This window comes from Oncorhynchus kisutch, linkage group LG19, assembly GCF_002021735.2.
Source record: "Oncorhynchus kisutch isolate 150728-3 linkage group LG19, Okis_V2, whole genome shotgun sequence".
NCBI classification, from domain to species: domain Eukaryota; kingdom Metazoa; phylum Chordata; class Actinopteri; order Salmoniformes; family Salmonidae; genus Oncorhynchus; species Oncorhynchus kisutch.
In genome coordinates, this window is record NC_034192.2 from 24788665 (window position 1) to 24807475 (window position 18811).

General features: G+C 42.1%; 1 protein-coding gene across 12 annotated transcripts in view; it reads right to left on the reverse strand.

Moving 5' to 3' along the window:
• brca2 (BRCA2 DNA repair associated) overlaps positions 1–18811 on the reverse strand; it is a 36829-nt gene that overhangs the window by 7683 nt on the left and 10335 nt on the right. For 8 of the 12 annotated variants that reach the window (XM_031797125.1, XM_020452309.2, XM_020452307.2 and 5 more), the window contains 16 exons: positions 17984–18715; positions 14133–17861; positions 10743–10841; positions 10562–10631; positions 9850–10376; positions 9400–9578; positions 7305–7489; positions 6772–6942; positions 6183–6311; positions 5678–5936; positions 4520–4675; positions 4061–4208; positions 3495–3607; positions 2766–2970; positions 2375–2544; positions 1–123 (listed from right to left, as the gene is read on the reverse strand). The exon at positions 1–123 is cut by the window's left edge and continues 16 nt beyond it. In XM_031797125.1, coding sequence (XP_031652985.1) covers positions 1–123; positions 2375–2544; positions 2766–2970; positions 3495–3607; positions 4061–4208; positions 4520–4675; positions 5678–5936; positions 6183–6311; positions 6772–6942; positions 7305–7489; positions 9400–9578; positions 9850–10376; positions 10562–10631; positions 10743–10841; positions 14133–17861; positions 17984–18715 — 6995 coding nt within the window. The remainder of the gene's footprint in view (positions 124–2374; positions 2545–2765; positions 2971–3494; positions 3608–4060; positions 4209–4519; positions 4676–5677; positions 5937–6182; positions 6312–6771; positions 6943–7304; positions 7490–9399; positions 9579–9849; positions 10377–10561; positions 10632–10742; positions 10842–14132; positions 17862–17983; positions 18716–18811) is intronic. The other 4 variants (XM_031797128.1, XM_031797127.1, XM_031797126.1 and 1 more) reach the window with 3 other exon arrangements.

Below are 18811 nucleotides of genomic sequence, written 5' to 3' on the forward strand. Positions count from 1 at the left end.
GGAGATGACGTAGCCTACCAGATCCACCTCTCCACAGAGCGGCTTTAAGTCCCGGTTCAGGAGAACGCGAAAGCCGACCGCCTCTCGGGCTTGGAAAATCTCAGACAACCACCCTGCAGAAGCCTGGGTGACGGAGAAAATGACACGAGACAACCAATTCCAAATCAATCCCTAAAACCCTTGCCACTAGGCACGTGTGAGGACCTGGGAGGATCAAATCAGTGTAATACAGTGTCTTCAGAAAGTATTCACACCCCTCAACTTTTTCCACATTTTGTTGTGTTACAGACAGAATTCAAAATAGATACATTTTGATTTGTTTGGTCCCTGGCCTACACACACACACAATGTCAAAGTGGAATTAAGTTTTTTTTTTTTTTTTTACAAATGAAAAGCTGAAATGCCTTGAGTCAGTATTCAACCCCTTTGTTATGGCAAGCCTAAATAATTTCAGGAGTAAACATTTGCTTATCAAGTCACATAAGTTGCATGGACTCACTGTAAGCAATAATGGTGTTTAACATGATTTTTGAATGACTCTGTTAGTACCCCCCACACAGAGTGAATTTCAAAACACATTCAACCACAAAGACCGGGGAGGTTTTCCAATACCTCAAAGGGTGGTTTGATAAATTGGTAAAAAAAAGCACAAAAAAAAAACAAACATTGAATGTCCCTTTGAGCATGGTGAAGTTCTTAATTACACTTTGGATGGTGCATCAATACACCCAGTCACTACAAAGATAGGCATCCTTCCTAACTCCGTTGCCGGAAGAAACCGCTCAGGGATTTCACCATGAGACCAACTGACTTTAAAACAATTAGAAAATTAGGATGGATCAACAATAGTTTCTACACAATACTAACCTAATTGACAGAGCGAAAAGGAAGCCTGTATAGAATAAAAATAATCAAAAATCTGCATTCTGTTTCCTTTGCCACATTTTTTGCTGCATTACTTTAGTGCCTTGTTGCAATTCACTTTTTGTCCTGAATACAAAAGTGTTATGTTTGGGGCAAATCCAATACAACACATTAGTAAGTAACACTCTCCATATTTTCACTCATAGTGGTTGCTGCATCATTGTTAAGGGGTATGCTAGTAATTGTTAAAGACTGAGTAGTTTTTCCAGGATAACAAAAATCCTAGAGAAAAACCTGGTTCAGCCTGCTTTCCACAAGACACTGGGAGATGAATTCACCTTTCAGCAGAACATTAACCTAAAACTCAAGGCAATATCTACACAGGAGTTGCTTACCAAGAAGACTGTGAATGTTTGTGAGTGGCCGAGTAAAATTTGCAAGACTTCTAACAATGTGTTTTGACTTAAATCTATGGCAGTGGAACTGCTTTTATGCACAAATATTGATATAACCATATTGTATTTATGCAAGAAAATCTGTAGCGAATTGGATTTAAACCTAGCTACTGGTCAACAACCAATGTAACAGAGCCTGACTTTTTATTTATTTTTAAGATTAATGGACAAATGTTGCCCAATCCATTGTGTGGAACACTCTTAGAGACTTAATTCCACCTAGGAACAACAAAATGTGGAAAAAGTCAAAGGTTGTTTATGCTTAACGGCCAGTTTATTACGCTTACCGGCCAGTTTATTACATACACCACCCCGTTCACCGCAGTGAGTCACGTGGCCGTGGCTTCCACGGCAGGCAGACAGGGATCAAGGCATTCAGTTACTGTTTGATTGATTGTTAGATAAGGGAGTCCTCCTAGGCTTTTCACGCACGACTGTCTCGGGTTTACAGATAATGGTGCAACGAACAAAAAAGCATCCAGTCAGTGGCAGTCCTGTGTTCAAAGACAGCTTGTTGATGAGAGGTCGAAGGAGAATGGCAAGAATGGCAAGAATGGTGCAAGTTAACAGGCGGGCCCCAATACAACCGCGGTGTGCAGAAGGGCATATTGGGCTATTGCAGAAGATTACCACACTGGGTTCCACTCCTACCAGCTAAAAACACGAAGCGGCTCCAGTGGGCACACGATCACCAACACTGGACAATTGAGGTGTGGAAAAACGTTGCCTGGTCCGACGAGTCCCAGTTCCTGTTGCATCATAGCAACAGCAGAATCAGGATTTCGCTAAAGCAGCACGAGTCCATGGACCCATCCTGCCTGGTACAGGCTGGTGGTTTACTGGTGTGGAGAATGTTTTCCTGGCAGGAATCCATGACACAAAGAATTCAGGCTGTTCTGGAGGCCCGACCCAATACTAGATGGGTGTACCTTATAAAATGGTCGGTGAGTGTATACACAAGTGCCTAGGGTATAATTTAGGGTTGATTTGAGATTGGGAAATAATTTTAGAATTTACATTTGTATTCGCACACTGTCGTTTAAGTTCAGTGTTACCTGTAAATTCTTGAACTGGGTTTTCTTGGTGGCGGTGAGCTGAATGGAGGTATTACCGGCTCGTTTCTTGCCCTCCGACGTGGATAGTTGGTAGGCCCTGTATCGACAGCCCTCCTTCAGCAAGGACTGCAGATCCATGGAGGGGCGCCAGATATTCAACAGGTACACTGCTGGAAGGAGTGTGTTGGTTAGGTGAGGAACCAAGAATTAAACAAGGACGACGCTGGTCTACTACCCCTTCGGGGTCCAGGGTTAAATCCCTGTGTTGACCTTATAACTTTCTCTTTTCCCATATCTGTATCCCTTTTACTTTCTCCTTGGTCTGAATAAAGTTTGAAAAAAAGGCTCCACTACATCCCTGATTGTGCTACATACAAAGATCCATTCACACCATTGCTGCCTGGCTTGGCCCTGGAGTCAGCGATGCTGAGCTTCCAGATGGGGGTCACGTCTCGGTTGTGACAGCTCCTGCCCTCGCCCTCCTGGGTGCTTTCCAGAGCCTGGCGAAACCGCTCCTGCAGTGCCTCTTGCCTCCTCTCACCAACACAATGCCTATAGCTGTTCAACGCCTCCCGTTGCTGCTCACTCAGACGGCCCTAGCACAAAACAATATGAAAGTCAGTAGGTCTACTTAGGACTCAAAAATATAAATTGGGAATTAAAATAACTTTACTGTACACTTGGCATTTTTCCCTGTATAAATAAATGTATGAAATTATTATGTTTTGCTCAACTGTTATGAGGATATATTGACACAAAGAGACCTAAAAGAGTCATGTTTTGTCAACATCAAACACCAGAATCATGGATGGTTGTCTGTCATAATTTGTTTTGTTTTTTACACTTGTTTCGGACATCCATCTAACCAAATCAGTTTGATCAACATTGGTGGGATTGAAATAAAGCATCATATAAAAGTGACTATACATAACTGATTTGATATGGTCAGTCATGTATCCTTAACCATAACTAAGACTCCTTCCTAGCAAGGGCTATGCCCCAAATGGCACCCTAATTGTATATTTAGCGTACCACTTTTGATCCGGTCCCATTAGGCTGATGCTTTATTTAAACCCACCAATGTTGATCAAATGGATTTGGACAGGGTGATTATGGTCACCTCCAAATAAACTGGGTCATTCTCCACCGCGTCGTACAGCTCCTCCCCGTCCAGCAGTGTCTCAATGTCTCGACCATGCAGGGTCCGTCTCCGACCTCTGGGTTTACCGCAAACTGTTGGGTGATGTTCAGAAGGCGGAAAAGGTTTTGTAACGGAGTGAAACGGGGAGGCGGTACCTGAACTTACACAGATGTACATCGCAAAATGTTTTGCTAGTGTGCCCTGCTGAAAATGACTGGAATATTAGTAGGAAGTAGTAGTAGTTGATGTTATTGGTAGCAGTCAGACTAAATTCTATAAGAATTTGCAATACATAATACATGCAGGAACATGAAAATAATATTGTAAATATATTTGAGATATAGGAACCTGAACAAGTCTATGGACTAAATTAAACTAGAAAATGGAACTGTTAATATGATTGACAGATCTCATCTAACCTCAACAATCCCTGTCAGTAATAATAGACAGTAATAGGGGCACCCTATTCCTTATGGACCCTGATCAAAAGTAGTGCACTGTATAGGGAATAGGTTGCCATTTGAGATGGAACCAGGATTTCCTACCATCCTCCTCCTTCTCAAACTGGGCCTGGATCTTGGCGAACAGTATCTCCATGGCTCTGTGTTTGGCGTTGCCATGACGCCGTGCCTCCCTCTCCTCTGCACGGCCTGCGCGGAACACAAACCCTCCATCCGACTTCTTCTCCATCCACTGGAGGGACACACAACCTCTCTGATTAAACCTCTCACCAAGGGCCAGGAGTGTTACCTGGGCCTAAGTTATACATATGTAACACGCCCTCTCAGAGTACATCACTCACAGCTAGGGGTCCAGAGTTTCTCCTTGTTCAGGTTACGTGATCTGGGAAAAATTCCTGGCCCTAGCAATGCCTTCTTAGGTGATTCATTAAGTGGATGATGTGTGCCTAGCTCTGGTTCAGGTTGTTAGTGCATGTTCCTCCACTAAATGGTAAACGCACACTAACACAATGGACCAGAGCTAATGTGTACAGTGAAACACACCTGGGTAGGGTAGCTCCTCAGCACCACAATGTCCACACAGCCCACGGGGCCTCCGTTGCTGTAGAGGGAGGAGAGGGGGAGGAGGAATGGACTAGGGTTGCTGTAGAACCCTAGCCTGGTGTACCAACGCGCCGCTCTGGTGCCGTTGGCCCCAATCTGAAACCACATACATCAGGGTCGTGTTCATTAGGCACAAAACAGAAGAAATAAGTCCAAAATGCGGAGGTACCATCGGAACTTATCCAATAAGAGACACTTCCAATCAGTTAAATTCATTATCTTACAGCTTCCCCCTGTAGCCTATCAACTGCTTTTGTCCCCGGAGCTTGGTAAGAGCAATTGCATTCAAAATCGCTGCTGAAACAAAAATGTTTCACTTAGGTTATGCCCAATCCCAAACTAATCCAAAAGGAGTGTGTAAGGGACAATACTGTTAATGTAAATACAGGCTAAGGGAGGGTGGGTACAACCCAACTTGTTGCTATACCATTGGGGTCCTTAGTGTTCCTCCCCCCGACAGCAGTGGCAAAATGTTTTGTTGCAGAGCTCTCCTACTCGAACTGAGCCCGACACATATACACATATATATATATCGGTTTAGGGCCATGTATGGCTCAGATATCCCTAAATTGATCCCTAACATTTTAAAGAGGACCCATTTGCTCGTGCTCTGCTGCTGTCTTATTTGACTAAGATCATGACATGGTGTCAGAAGTGCTTCAACCTCGTCAAATACAGTATAAAACAGGACAGATTATTTCACAGAAAAGAATAACGGTCCTTGAGTTGTCCGATTTTAGTGACGAAAAGTAGCTAACAGCTAACTGCTCTTTCATGTCTCGTCATTGAGCAGAGCAATGGTGCCATGGATACTTAGAGCATCCATGAGGAGAGCGAGCTGCGTTCAGAGAGCGAGTGACAGAGAGGAACAGCTAATGGATTTACTAATGGAGGAAGTTATTTTTGATTTTGGGCAAGGCCTTAAATTTGGCAGAAGCAATCGGGCATGGGTAGGGCTTAAAAATCATGCCTGTGCAGGACTCATGTGCCCTACTGAAAATGACCCGGCGTTTCTTATTAGACAAGTGCAAGCAGTTCCTCCCAGTTACAGTCTCTTTTCTTCTGGTTGGTGCCTAATGAACACAACCCAGTTCTTACCTTCAACATGAGGGAGTCGGGAGCCTCTAGTGGGGAGCAGGCATCCTGAGATCCCACCAACTCAGCCCCGTGGACCAGCACCTTTCCCCCAATCGCCAGGCGGCCCCGGTGGAGCATGGCGGTCAGTGGGACGTCCAGCTGGGCCTTGATGGCGTACCAGCCATCCGTCAGCCAGATCAAGCCTACAGGGGACGACTTCGCTTTAGACCCTGCGGCGCTCCCTGGTGGGGTTTTGGTCTTGGTCTCACTCCAGCTCTGCCTATGTGATGCACATAGGGTTCTCTTTCAGTCGGCTTACTAAATGCAACACACTCATGGGGAAGCCAAGCTCCATACCGGTTTGTTGCATTTCCTTCTCGACCTTCATAGAACCGAGGTTAAACAATAATAACATAACAATTTCTACAGAACTATATGACATGAAGTAAATTTTGAATAAGTCAATCTACTTATTTTGGCAAACTTCACATTGAACAAAGTCATTTATTTTTCTACTCCGTTTCACCTTGTTGGGTTATGGCCTTTGGTGACAACACCACATACACAAAGCACCAGGGTCTTGACTGCCGTGTCGTCTCTCTCCATGATCTTCCTTAGAGCTGACCTCTTGCTGTTGTCCACCTCCAAGTCGTACCTGACACACACACACACATTCAATAGCCTTGCTACTTGCTGCTGTGGTTCACAGCACAAATCAGAGCACACTTATTTGTGTGTGGCCAACACACAAATAAGTGTTACATTTAGTTCGCACAATAATTTTTTTTTCTGCAGTTTATGTATGCAAGTTTCTCTTCAACCTCACTGCACTGTACACATTGTTATGGTTCACCATATAAAAACAGAAATTGAAATATCCTGGTCACATAAAAGGCTGAATAGGCATTCCACAAAACACATACACACTCTTTATCCAAAATCATTTAATGTTCTTACGCAGTATGAGGTTACTTGCTGGTAGCTCTGGTCTAGGGCGTGAGTGCGCATTCCCCTACTATCGTCCTGTACCGATGTGCCACATTGATACAGGACGTTAGTGAAGGAAAGTGCACCAACGACCTGCACCAGAGCTAACTTTTTGGTTGCTGCTGTACCTGTATTTCAGTTGTAGGAGCACCTGTTCTGGTGTGAGACAGAGGCTGCCCATCACCTCTGGGAATGCCCTCTCCATGCAGGCCCGTTTCCACACCACCCAGCGGTAGTGGTTGAACACCCAGTCCTCACTGATCAGCTTGGGGTCCACGCCAGGGCTGTCACACAATGCTCTGAAGTAGAGGGGGAGCTTATGTTCAATTTAATTCATTATTTAAAAATGTATACATTTTTATCAAGTTCACCATCGAAGTATTGCGATGTAGTGTTAACTGCAGCATCAGTGATGTAACCTATAAACCAAATATTTATTCAAGTTGATTAACTAGTTATTTAAGTACAAATTTATTTAAATTTGTTTCTAAAAACTATTTTGATATAGCGGTAGATGGAGCATCAGTATACCTGTTATATACATACATTAATCCAAATTAATAATAAATATGTTCAAGGGAATACATAGCAAAGTTGAAAATTAACAACTTCATCAGTTGGAACGAATGCTACCTGTCCCAAACAATCAATAAAACCGTACCTGTGGAACTCATGTTTCCCTGCAGTTCCATCGTTGCGAGGAATGAGCCAACCCCCGTCAGCCAGCTGAATGCACCCCTCTACAAACGCCTCGCGTCTGAAGTAGTGTCGGCAAACAAAGCGGAACGCCTCAGCACTCTCACTGCTGATATCCCAAACATGCCGGTGCACTCCATAGCCATACAGCTGAGTAATATCCACAATGAGGATTAGACATCCGTCATTACCCCCCCCCAAAAAAAAACACACTTTCAAGTTCAACAGACAAGCCCCCAGCCCCTCACCATTATTCATATTCTAAATCAGACTTCAAAAGCCCTGTTCCACCTCTACCAATCCAGTGTGTTTATCGGTCTGTTTTTACAGTATCAGTCTGTGTGTGTGTCTTCCAACACCTGTTTGTCAGTCTGTGTTCCACTACCTGTTTGTCTGTGTGTTTCAGTATGTTTGTATGTGTAGGTTACAATATCTGTGTGTGTGTGTTACAGTGGCAAGAAAAAGTATGTGAACCTTATGAATTACCTGGACTTTCTGCATCAATTGGTCATACAATTTAATCTGATCTTCATCACAACAATAGACAAACAGTCTGCTTAAACTAATAACACAAACAATTATATGTGTTTATGTCTTTATTGAACACAATGTGTAAACATTCACAGTGCTTGGTGGAAAAAGTATGTGAACCCTTGGATTTAATAACTGGTTGACCCTCCTTTGGCAGCAATAACCTCAACCAAATGTTTTCTGTAATTGCGGATCAGACCTACACAACAGTCAGGAGGAATTTTGGACCATTCCTCTTTACAAAACTGTTTCAGTTCAGCAACATTCTTCTGATGTCTGGTGTGAACTGCTCTCGAGGTCATGCCCCAGCATCTCAATCGGGTTGAGGTCAGGACTCAGACTGGGCCACTCCAGAAGACATATTTTCTTCTGTTGAAGCCATTCTGTTGTTGATTTACTTCTGTGTTTTGGGTCGTTGTCCTGTTGAGTCACCCAACATCTGTTGAGCTTCAACTGGAGGACAGATAGCCCAACATTCTCCTGCAAAATGTCTTGGTCAACAAAAAAATGAATTCCAAAGTTTATGATAGCAAGCTGTCCAGGCCCTGAGGCAGCAAAGCAGCTCCAAACCATGTTGCTCACTTCACTATACTTTACAGTTGGGATGAGATTTTGATGTTGGTGTGCTGTACCTTTTATTCTCCACACAGTGTTGTGTGTTCCTTCCAAACAAACTCAAATGTAGTTTCATCTGTTCACATAATATTTTGCCAGTAGCGCTGTGGAACATAAAGATGATCTTTTGCGAACTTCAGACATGTAGCAATGTTTTTTTTTGGACAGCAGTGGCTTCTTACGTGGTGTCCTCCCATGAACACCATTCTTGTTTAGTGTTTTTTACGTATCGTAGACTCGTCAAAAGAGATGTTAGCATGTTCCAGAGATTTCTGTAAGTCTTTAGCTGACACTTCTTAATCTCATTGAGCATTCTGCGCAGTGCTCTTGCAGTCATCTTTGCAGGACGGCCACTCCCATGAAGAGTAGCAAGAGTGCTAGACAATTCGTCTTACCATGGACTGATGAACATCAAGGCTTTTAGAGGTACTTTTGTAACCCTTTCCAGCTTTATGCAAGTCCAAAATTCTTAATCTTGGGTCTTCTGATATCGGTTTTGTCGAGGCATGGTTCACATCAGGTAATGCTTTCTGTGAATAGCAAACTAAAATGTTTTGAGTGTTTTTTTATAGGGCAGGGCAGCTCTAACCAACATCTCCAATCTCGTCTCAATGATTGGACTCCAGGTTAGCGGACTCCTGACTCCAATTAGCTTTTGGAGAAGTCATTAGCCTGAGGGTTCACATACTTTCCCCAACCTCCACTGTGAATGTTTAAATTATGTATTCAATAAAGACAAGAAACAAATACAATAATTTGTGTGTTATTAGTTTAAGAAGACTGTTTGTCTGTTGTGACTTAGATGAAGATCAGATCAAAATGTTATGACCAATTTACGCAGAAATCCAGATCATTCCAAAGGGTTCACATATAGTGGCAAAAAAAAGTATGTTTGTGTGTGTTAGTTATAGTACCTGTTTGTGTGTGTGTTGTACAGGATGCCAACCTCCAACAGCCTCCCTGAGGGTCAGCCTGGCCACCCCAGATGTCTTGGCCAGGTACAGGCTGCCAGGGAGAGGTCTAATGGTCTGCCGCTTCTTCTTCCTGATCCTCATGTCCTGCATGTCTCGGGCAAGCTGCAAGCACTCTGCATCTGCACACACACACACACATTACTTTTTCACATTAAGTCGACTCCTGATAAGTGCACATCGGTTACAATTTATCAGTCCCGATTCAAATGCCTTCTTGTTAATTACTTCCGGATAAATACATGTTCTGATTCAGTACACACATTTAGTCCAAGCCAGTGAATTGATCAGCATAATTTCTTTCACGTGTTGTCACACCATGTTGAAACTAATAATATTGTTTACAATATCCCAAAGATGATAAAAAGGCAAGATAAATTATTATATTTGTACCATAAACAACATCTAGAAGGGTACCGGTGGCATCAGGGGCTAGCTGACCTGCAATAGACTCCTCTGCAGTGGCATCCTCTCCTCCTAGGGTGACAGGAAGGCAATGGCCACAATCATCACCTCGGTCCGTTTTGTCAATATTTTGTGGGTCCTGTTCATTAATGGACTCCTTTGCGTTATCACTACCAGTGTCAGTGATGGGGTTGTACTCAGGAAGTGGAACAGATGTGGTCTTGGTAGGCATTTCAGAGATGAAGGGAGAATGATTATCTTCTGAAGGCTTAAAGGAACCCTCCCTGGTTAAGAGGTTGTTTTTTCGAAACGGGGAAACAAACACACCAGGCGCTCTAGTCTTGTCCTGAAGACCACTGCTCCCCTGTGGCTCAAGCTTTACATTCTTCCGGAATGGGGGGACAAATACAGCAGTCTTGGAGCTAACTGGTTTACGGTCTTCAGCAGTTGGATCTGACGTTGTCTTCTGTGGCTCGGGCTTATTCAGCCTTGTGTCTACACATCTCTGATTAGCGCTGGAAAGACAAACATAGGTGATGAGAATATGACACAGATTTCATGCTAGGTGAATGAATGAATGCATTTTATTTGATAAATAATTTCAAAATACATATGTTGTTTGAACTACGTGAAAACAACAAATACACACAGGTACTGTACTCTAGTTCAGAAATACCATTGTTTTAAATTGATTACCTACCGATATGGCCTCGTGACATTAGGTTGAAGAGCCACATTATATTTGAAGACTCTCCTGTCTTTAAATATACCTGAAACAATCAAATATGCATTGATGAACCATCTTGTCAATGTTCATTTTCATTGTACAGGGAATTGTGTTACTTGATAATTCGTTACTTAGAAAAGGTCAACTGTCTTACCATCTGAACTGCTTTTAGCTGGAGTGAGTTTTGACCGTCGAAAACAATCCACAGTTCTGTCGAATTTGGTCAAGAGTTTTCTTTTCAGAGGAGGCTGGTCTATTGAATATAATATCACATAAAGTACAATGCTGTAAATCATTTTCTTCAAAACAATATTAGATTGGTAAACACACAACCCTGTATATATATATATATATGCAAGTAAAAAGTTATGTCTAACAATACTAGGCTCCTCCCAATTACAATATCTGATCACATTTTTGTTATTTTAGATCTGATAGATACAGTGTGTACACACACACACACAGTCCCAGTTAAAAGTTGACACACCTACGCATGCAAGGGTTTTTATAGTTTATTTTTTACTATTTTCTACATTGTAGAATAATAGATGACATCAAAACTATGAAATAACAAATATGGAATCATGTGGTAAACAAAAAAGTGTTAAACAAATCCAAATATTTAGATATTTTAGATTCTTCAAAATAGCCACCCTTTGCCTTGATAGCATTGCACTCTTGGCATTCTCTCAAACAGCTTCACGAGGTAGTCACATGGAATGCATTTCAATTAACAGGTGTGCCTTGATAAAAGTACATTTGTGGAATTTGTTTTCTTAATGCGTTTGAGCCAATCAGTTGGGTTGTGACAAGCTAGAGGTGGTATACAGAAAATAGCCCTACTTGGTAAAAGACCAAGTCCATATTATGGCAAGAACAGCTCAAATAAGCAAACAGAAACAACAGTCCATCATTACTTTAAGACATGAAGGTCAGTCTATACGGAAAATTTCAATAACTTTGAAAGTGCAGTCGCAAACACCCATCAACCACTATGATGACACTGGCTCTCATGAGGACCGCCACAGGAATGGAAGACCCAAACGCTGCTGCACAGGATAAGTTCAATAGCGTTACCAGCCTCCAAAATTGCAGCCCAAATAACAGAGACAACATCAACTGTTCAGAGGAGACTGCGTGGATCAGGCCTTCATGGTCAAATCGCTGCAAAGAAACCACTACTAAAGGACACCAATAATAAGGAGAGACTTGCTTGGGCCAAGAAACACGAGCAATAGACAGACCAGTGGAAATCTGTCCTTTGGTCAGAGGAGTCCAATTTTGAGATGTTTGGTTCCAATCACCGTGTCTTTGTGAGACGCAGAGTAGGTGAACCGATGATCTCCGCACGTGTGGTTCCCACCGTGAAGCATGGAGGTGGTGGTGTGATGGTGTTTTGCTGGTGACACGGGCAGTGATTTATTTAGAATTCAAGGAACACTTAATAAGCATGGCTACCACAGCATTCTGCAGTGATACACCATCCCATCTGGTTTGCGCTTAGTGGGACTATCATTTGTTTTTCAACAGGACAACAGGCCCTTACACACCTCCAGGCTGTGTAAGGGCTATTTGACCAAGAAGGAGAGTGATGAAATGCTGCATCAGATGACCTGATCTCCACAATCACCCAATTTCAACCCAATTGAGATGGTTTGGGATGAGTTGGACCGCAGAGTGAAGGACAAGCAGCTAACAAGAGCTCAGCACGTGGGAACTCTTTCAAGATTGTTGGAAAAGCATTCCAGGTGAAGCTGGTTGTGAGAATGCCAAGAGTATGCAAAGCTGTCATCAAGGCAAGGGGTGGCTACTGTCGGGTTCACCTTGGGAACATGATAGGGGCTGTACCAAATGTTTGATCTATTATAATAATTGATTATGCTTATGTTGCATTAATAGAAGGAGAGGGGTTATAAGACCCCTCCCTCCTTACATTTATAGGGTCCTAGACTACAGATTTGATATATATTCATTATAAAGGTTTAATATTGATCCACAATCTTTTCTAATCTCTGTCACTTATTAAGAAACTGTCTGAGAAATGTGTGACTGAGACAGAAAACTGCAGGGGAGTTGTTAAGGTATAGGGGGCAGCATTTTCACTTTTGGATAAATAGCATGCCCAATTTCAACTTCCTGCTACTCATGCCAGGAATATAAGATATGTATATTATTAGTAGATGTGGATAGAAAACACTCTGAAGTTTCTAAACCTGTTTGAATCATGTCTGTGAGTATAACAGAACTTATGTAGCAGGCAACTGTTCAGATTTTTTTGTTGCTGCATCTGACTGTTCCCTGAGCTGTCATTGCCATGGGATATTTCTTAGGAACCTGTTTTCAGTTCCTACCGCTTCCACTGGATGTCACCAGTCTTTGGAATTTGGTTGAGGTTATTCATTTGTGCAATGAAGAAGAAGCACATCCAGCAACAACGTTACACTATCGAGAGTTGCGTAAGACGTAAAAAGGAGCATGGTTTGTTTACTTCCTGTATTGAAAACAGATTGCGCCGTCTAAAATTTGATCGATTATTAACGTTTAAAAATACCTAAAGTTGTATTACAAAAGTAGTTTGAAATATTTTGGCAAAGTTTATAGGCAACTTTTGAAATATTTTGTAGTGGAAGCGGTTTTTTTCCCTGGATCAAACGCGTCAAATAAATGGACATTTGGATCTATATGGACGGAATTAAATCGAACAAAAGGTCCAATTGTGATGTTTATGGGACATAGTGGAGTGCCAACAAAAGAAGCTCGTCAAAGGTAATGCATGTTTTGTATTTTATTTCAGCGTTTTGGTAGCGCCTGCAGGGTTGAAATATGCTACTCTCTTGGTTGACATTGTGCTGTCATCAGATAATAGCTTCTTATGCTTTCGCCGAAAAGCCTTTTTAAAATCTGACATGTTGGCTGGATTGGCTTGAATTTGCCGCACTGCATTCTCCCAGTTTTTTTTTAAAAGTGGGATGCAACAGTCCCCTATACCATAAGAAGTTAAGAGATAAGAGACTAGTCAGACATTCCACTATAAATCAACTTGGGGAGTGGACATTTACTGCGGAGCTTTTAGAGAACACTAAAACTTGTTTATATAGCTGTGTAGGCATGGTTTTGGTCTCATGAGTAGAAGGTAATGACGTAGGCAGTGACATCACTAAGATATGACTGTAGGAATAATAAAACAACAACTCGGACCCCTTTCTATTTTGCAGAACTTACTCTGAAACATGCATGCTATGTTCCTGTTGTCAACTTGTCTGCAATTGCATTAATATAGGTTTTAGAATGATTTAATTAAAGATAGTCTGAATGCTAATTTCACAAATGAGCCAATGATTGACAAGGAACGAACCCTACTTTTAAGTATCTAAAATATATTTTGATTTAATTAACACTTTTTTTGGTTACTACATGATTCCATGTGGTATTTCATAGTTTTGATGTAGTCACTATTATTCTACAATGTAATTTAAAAAATAAATAAACTAACCCTTGAATGAGGAAGTGTTTCCAAACTTTTGACTGGTACTGTATATCTTACCTGTCATCCCTAAATCCTCTGCTGACCTTTTCCCAATTCCACTTCTCATCTCAAAACCCCCCTTGCAGGACATGGGGTTAGCTTGGATTGGTGTTCCAGGACAATGATCGGTCAAGTCTTCATCCTCTAAAAGAGCCTTGGTACAATCCATGGCCTCCTGGGCAAAGTACCTCCTCTGGGTCACAGAGCAGCCACTGAATCCAAGGGATTCAAAATTTAACAAGGAAGACTCCGCTTGACATTCTACAGATGAAGAATTACATTCCATTCCAACAATGGTCTGGATCACTTCGTGGTCCTCAAGTCGAACTGCTTTGACCGGCACACGCTGAACATTAATATGGGGAGAAGGGACCTTCAGTGGCCTATTTTCTTCAGATCTTTTGTGAGGGTCAGTATCCCTGGCAAGGGTATCATCACACGCTTCTTGAAGTGCCTTCTCTGAAACAGACAGTCCTTGACCACTGGCTGTGCTAAAACCAAAATGGCTTCCGACTAGATTACTGCCAACTGAATATTTTACATTACCAGTCTCACACAGAACGTACACAGACTTCACATGCTGAAGAGCCTTTTCTGAAATAAACACCCCTTTCCCACTGGCTGCACTACCATGAGAGACTTCATGCGTTTCCTTTGTTGGAATCTTTTCCAGATGCACGTTGTGGCCATTCTCAGGTTGTGGATTTTCAATTACATCACATTCGTTCAGAATAGACTTTGCTTTCTGGAGTGCTCCATCGGACATATGCACAGTCTTCCCCCCGGCAGTGCTGAAATCACAGCTCTTTTCATCCCCGTTGAGGTCAGAATAATTTGATTTGTTCCTTGCTCCTTTTTTGACACCTGTACCATCTTCAGTGAGTAACAAAAATCTACCATCTGAAAACCAAGCCTCCTCAATGGCATTTGAGTCTGTGCAGTTATCAAGGTTTTCATTCAGAATGCTCTTCGCCCTCAAAATACCTTTTTCAGATACATGCACATTCTCTCCACCAGCTGTCATGAAGGCACAATAGCTTTTCCCTGGATTGTTCATCAGACCATCAGCAGACTTTACGTCTATATTCCCTTGCTTTGCTTCAGCACTGATTAAGCTGTCCATATTGAAATCACAGTTGTTGAAAAGAGCCTGTGCTTGCTTATGGGCCTTAGGTGATACGGTAACTTCTTTGACACCAGCAGTCTTAAATCCACTGTGCTTCTGTGTTGGGTTATGAAGATCTACTCTGATCTTTTTCTTTGATTTAGAAAGCTCCTCTCCATCTACATTACATTCACTCAAAAGAGCCTGTGCTTTCAATAGCGCCCCTTCTGACACAGACACTCTTTTACCACTGGCAGTGCTGAACCCACATCCATTTTTCAAAGGATCTTTAGCATGGGTTTGAGAATTTTCTGGTTCAAGCATTTTGCTCTTTGCCCCTAGAACATCATGTGACATGCCACTATCAAATGGAGTTTTTGCTGTAAAAGGTATCCTTGCTGATATGGAGGCTGCTTTAATACTGGGTTTCTTAAAATCACAGTCACTTTTCTGCTGAATATTCTGACTTGGTATCTTTGCATTCAAGCTGGGGATTTTCCCTGGCTTAGAATTTTCCAATTCATCACAGTCATTCAGGAGAGTCAGTAGAGATTTTGCAGAAACATCAAGTCTCTTCTCTCGAGCAGTGCTGAAGCCACAATTGTTTCTCTCAAAATTATTACTGCCAGTCTCTGATACAACACTTGTTTTGCTCAGCTTTTCTGATGCACAACCTGAACTTTCCATAGCGTCACAGTCTTTGAAGACTGCATTGGTTTTTTGAAGGGCCTTTGCCGAGATGGTCACTCCTTTACCACGGGCTGTCTGGAAACCACCATCCCCATGTGTGTGAGAATGTGTAAAGTCCACTTTAATCTTGTCAATGTATTCATCATGTGGTTCCTTCAGATCTACTTTCTTTTCAGGGCCATGAAAATGTGTCACATTTGAATCAACATGTGTGTCAACTTCGCCTCTATATTGAACAGGTGAAATTTCAACTTGTTCCGTATTTTTTACTGCACACTTGGGTGCACAGTTTTTTTCCTCAAAATCTGCAAACAAGGCCCTTGCTTTGCTCAGACACTTCTCTGAAACTACCATAGCATTTCCGCCAGCAGTTTTAAAACCCACATCCAACTTGGGGAGATTTTTGCGTTCACACTCCATTCCACTGGTGTTCGTATCCATATCGAGTAGATGGTTCTTGTTTGTGGATTTTGTCAACAAACCAAAGGAATGCTCAGCTATGTTTTCAGAGCTATAACTGGGAATGTAAAGTACTCTTCTGTGGATAACATGTTCTTTGGATTTCTCTGTTGAATTGCTGGATGATGCCCCACTAGATTTAATTTTGGTGGTTGTTACTTGACAAATTTTCTTGCAATGAGAAATAGTTGTCTTTTTGTCAGGGGTGACCATCTTCACAGATTGCTTCTCAACATCAGAGTTGAAACTGTCATCGAAATCTATGCCTGTGAGAAAGTCGGGATCCAATTCTTTCTCAGATTGACGAGGGGGGCTACCATCTGGAACATAGAAGTTCAGCTTTGCTGGTTTAAACTGTGTGAACTCAAATTGGCTGTCTGCAGCTTCTAAGAGACTGCACAATTCTGAAACATCAGCTCTCTGTGAGGCTGTCAATGGACCTTGGCTATTAACAGACCTCTGGTGTGTATAGAGTAGAGGTGGTAAATGAGATCCATCAACAAGCTCCAATCCACATGACATGTTACCTTCCTCAGGAAGGCTTATCTCAGGAATATTGACTGCAGGTATTTCATCCTCAATCTCCTTAAACAGATCCTCGTCTTTCTCCAGATTTGCTGCAAAAAAATGTATCTTCTTATTGGAGGCCATTTTGAAACCAGACCCAGGGTGTGAGGAAACTGAAACATTGATGCTCTGATGGGTCGGAACATGAACTTGACCATTCAATTTTACGCTGGTTTGCTTTGACCTTTTGGCAATGTTGAGTGGACTAATGAACTTCACTTCTGTGGACAGTCGGCTTTCTGTCACACATGACAACACAGGCTTCACTTCACTGGCAGCATTAACAACATCAGTCATATTTTCCTCAATGAAGTCATCTAATGATGCTTTTGCTTTCTTTATTGCTTCTGGAGGCAAAGAGATAATCCAGTTGTTACCCGTTTTAAACCCTCTAGATGATTGATTTCCATAACTTTTTTCAGAGCTAGGGTGAACGTTGGATGATTCTGTTTGTGTGACATCAGAAAGGGTGGAGGGGGGGAAGCCGCTATCACACACTGTACTCTTCATTCTAGATGTGTTTGCAGAGTTGCTAAACTGAGAACCAGGAATATGCATTTCATCACTGATGCCAGAGTTAAAATGTTCAGGTTTCTGACCCCATTCTAGTCTATTCAACAGTTTTCTGTTCCTTAGTCTCATTGCTGAGAGACAAGCTGATGCAGAGAAGCCATTTTTAATAGCATCTGCTCTTTTGCTGCATGGTTGACTGTAGTCAATTACTTGGCTAAAATCTTGCGCAAATACCCTGCAAAGCTGTGACATATCAAGATCAGGGTCTTTGGTTGGTGCTTGTGAAACAATATTTTCTTCATTTGCACTTTTCTGAACTAGCGGCCTTTTCCCATCCAATGCAGTTTTGTTAAGATTATTAAACTCAGCTTCATCTGGTATGGTTTTACATTGTTTCATGTTCTGATTTTCACCTAACATGATGGAAGAGAATAAAAGCATATGTATCAATATATATAAGTGAAATCGTTTCATTGAATGAAAGAAATCAATACAATAAATGGAATGAGATTAAAAAACAGCATTACAATCTTACCTCTGGGAGCAGTTCCAGGTGATGCAGGTAACATCTTAGTAACATATTTCTCTTGCACTGACAGAAGTGGATTTTGGACACAGTAAACAAATGTCCTTGTTTTCCTGGGAAAGGTGTGTTCTAGAGAGCTTTCGACTACAGACCCTGTCAATTGAGATCCCTCTGGCTGGCTGGTGCATGGTAATGTTCTTCTGGAAAGAGCAGACTCCACCTGGACAGTGTGCTTAGAGGAACCACGATCCGGCTGCTGGCTTCCAGTGAAGTCACGGAATGTAGACCCCTCATGGTGAAATGAATCCATATCATAGCCTGAAAAGTTAGGTACATTTATTGGAGTCCACTGAGAAGTCGCCAAATCCCCAGACTTCATGTCAGTCCTGGACTCAAGAGGCTCAGATGTTTCCCTGGTGTGTTGGTATTCTCCTGCTCTCTCACTGGATACTTTGTCATGTTCCGTTGTAGAAGTAGGTACGTGTTCCTTAGTTGCGCCACTTTGCTTCCTTTTGATTCTCTCGTTGGTCTTCACCCGTTGTAAAGCCAAACTTTTGTTGCTGAAGAATATGGAGAGGACATCCTCGGCTCCATCTAGGACACCGGTCATTGTGCTGCAGATTTCTCCGTCCTCAATAGCATCTGGTAAAGTCTGTTTCCAATGGCTGCCACTGTCACCAGGTAACATGTCTTGAAAGCCAGGGGAGATGTCAATCGCACCAGGCAAGTGGGAATCCAGTCCTGTTGGTATATCAGAGAAATAGTCAGTACTTGTATCTGTTACACAGTGTTATTGTGCAGAGTAACTTCTACAATATTTACTACTTTAGTTACCAT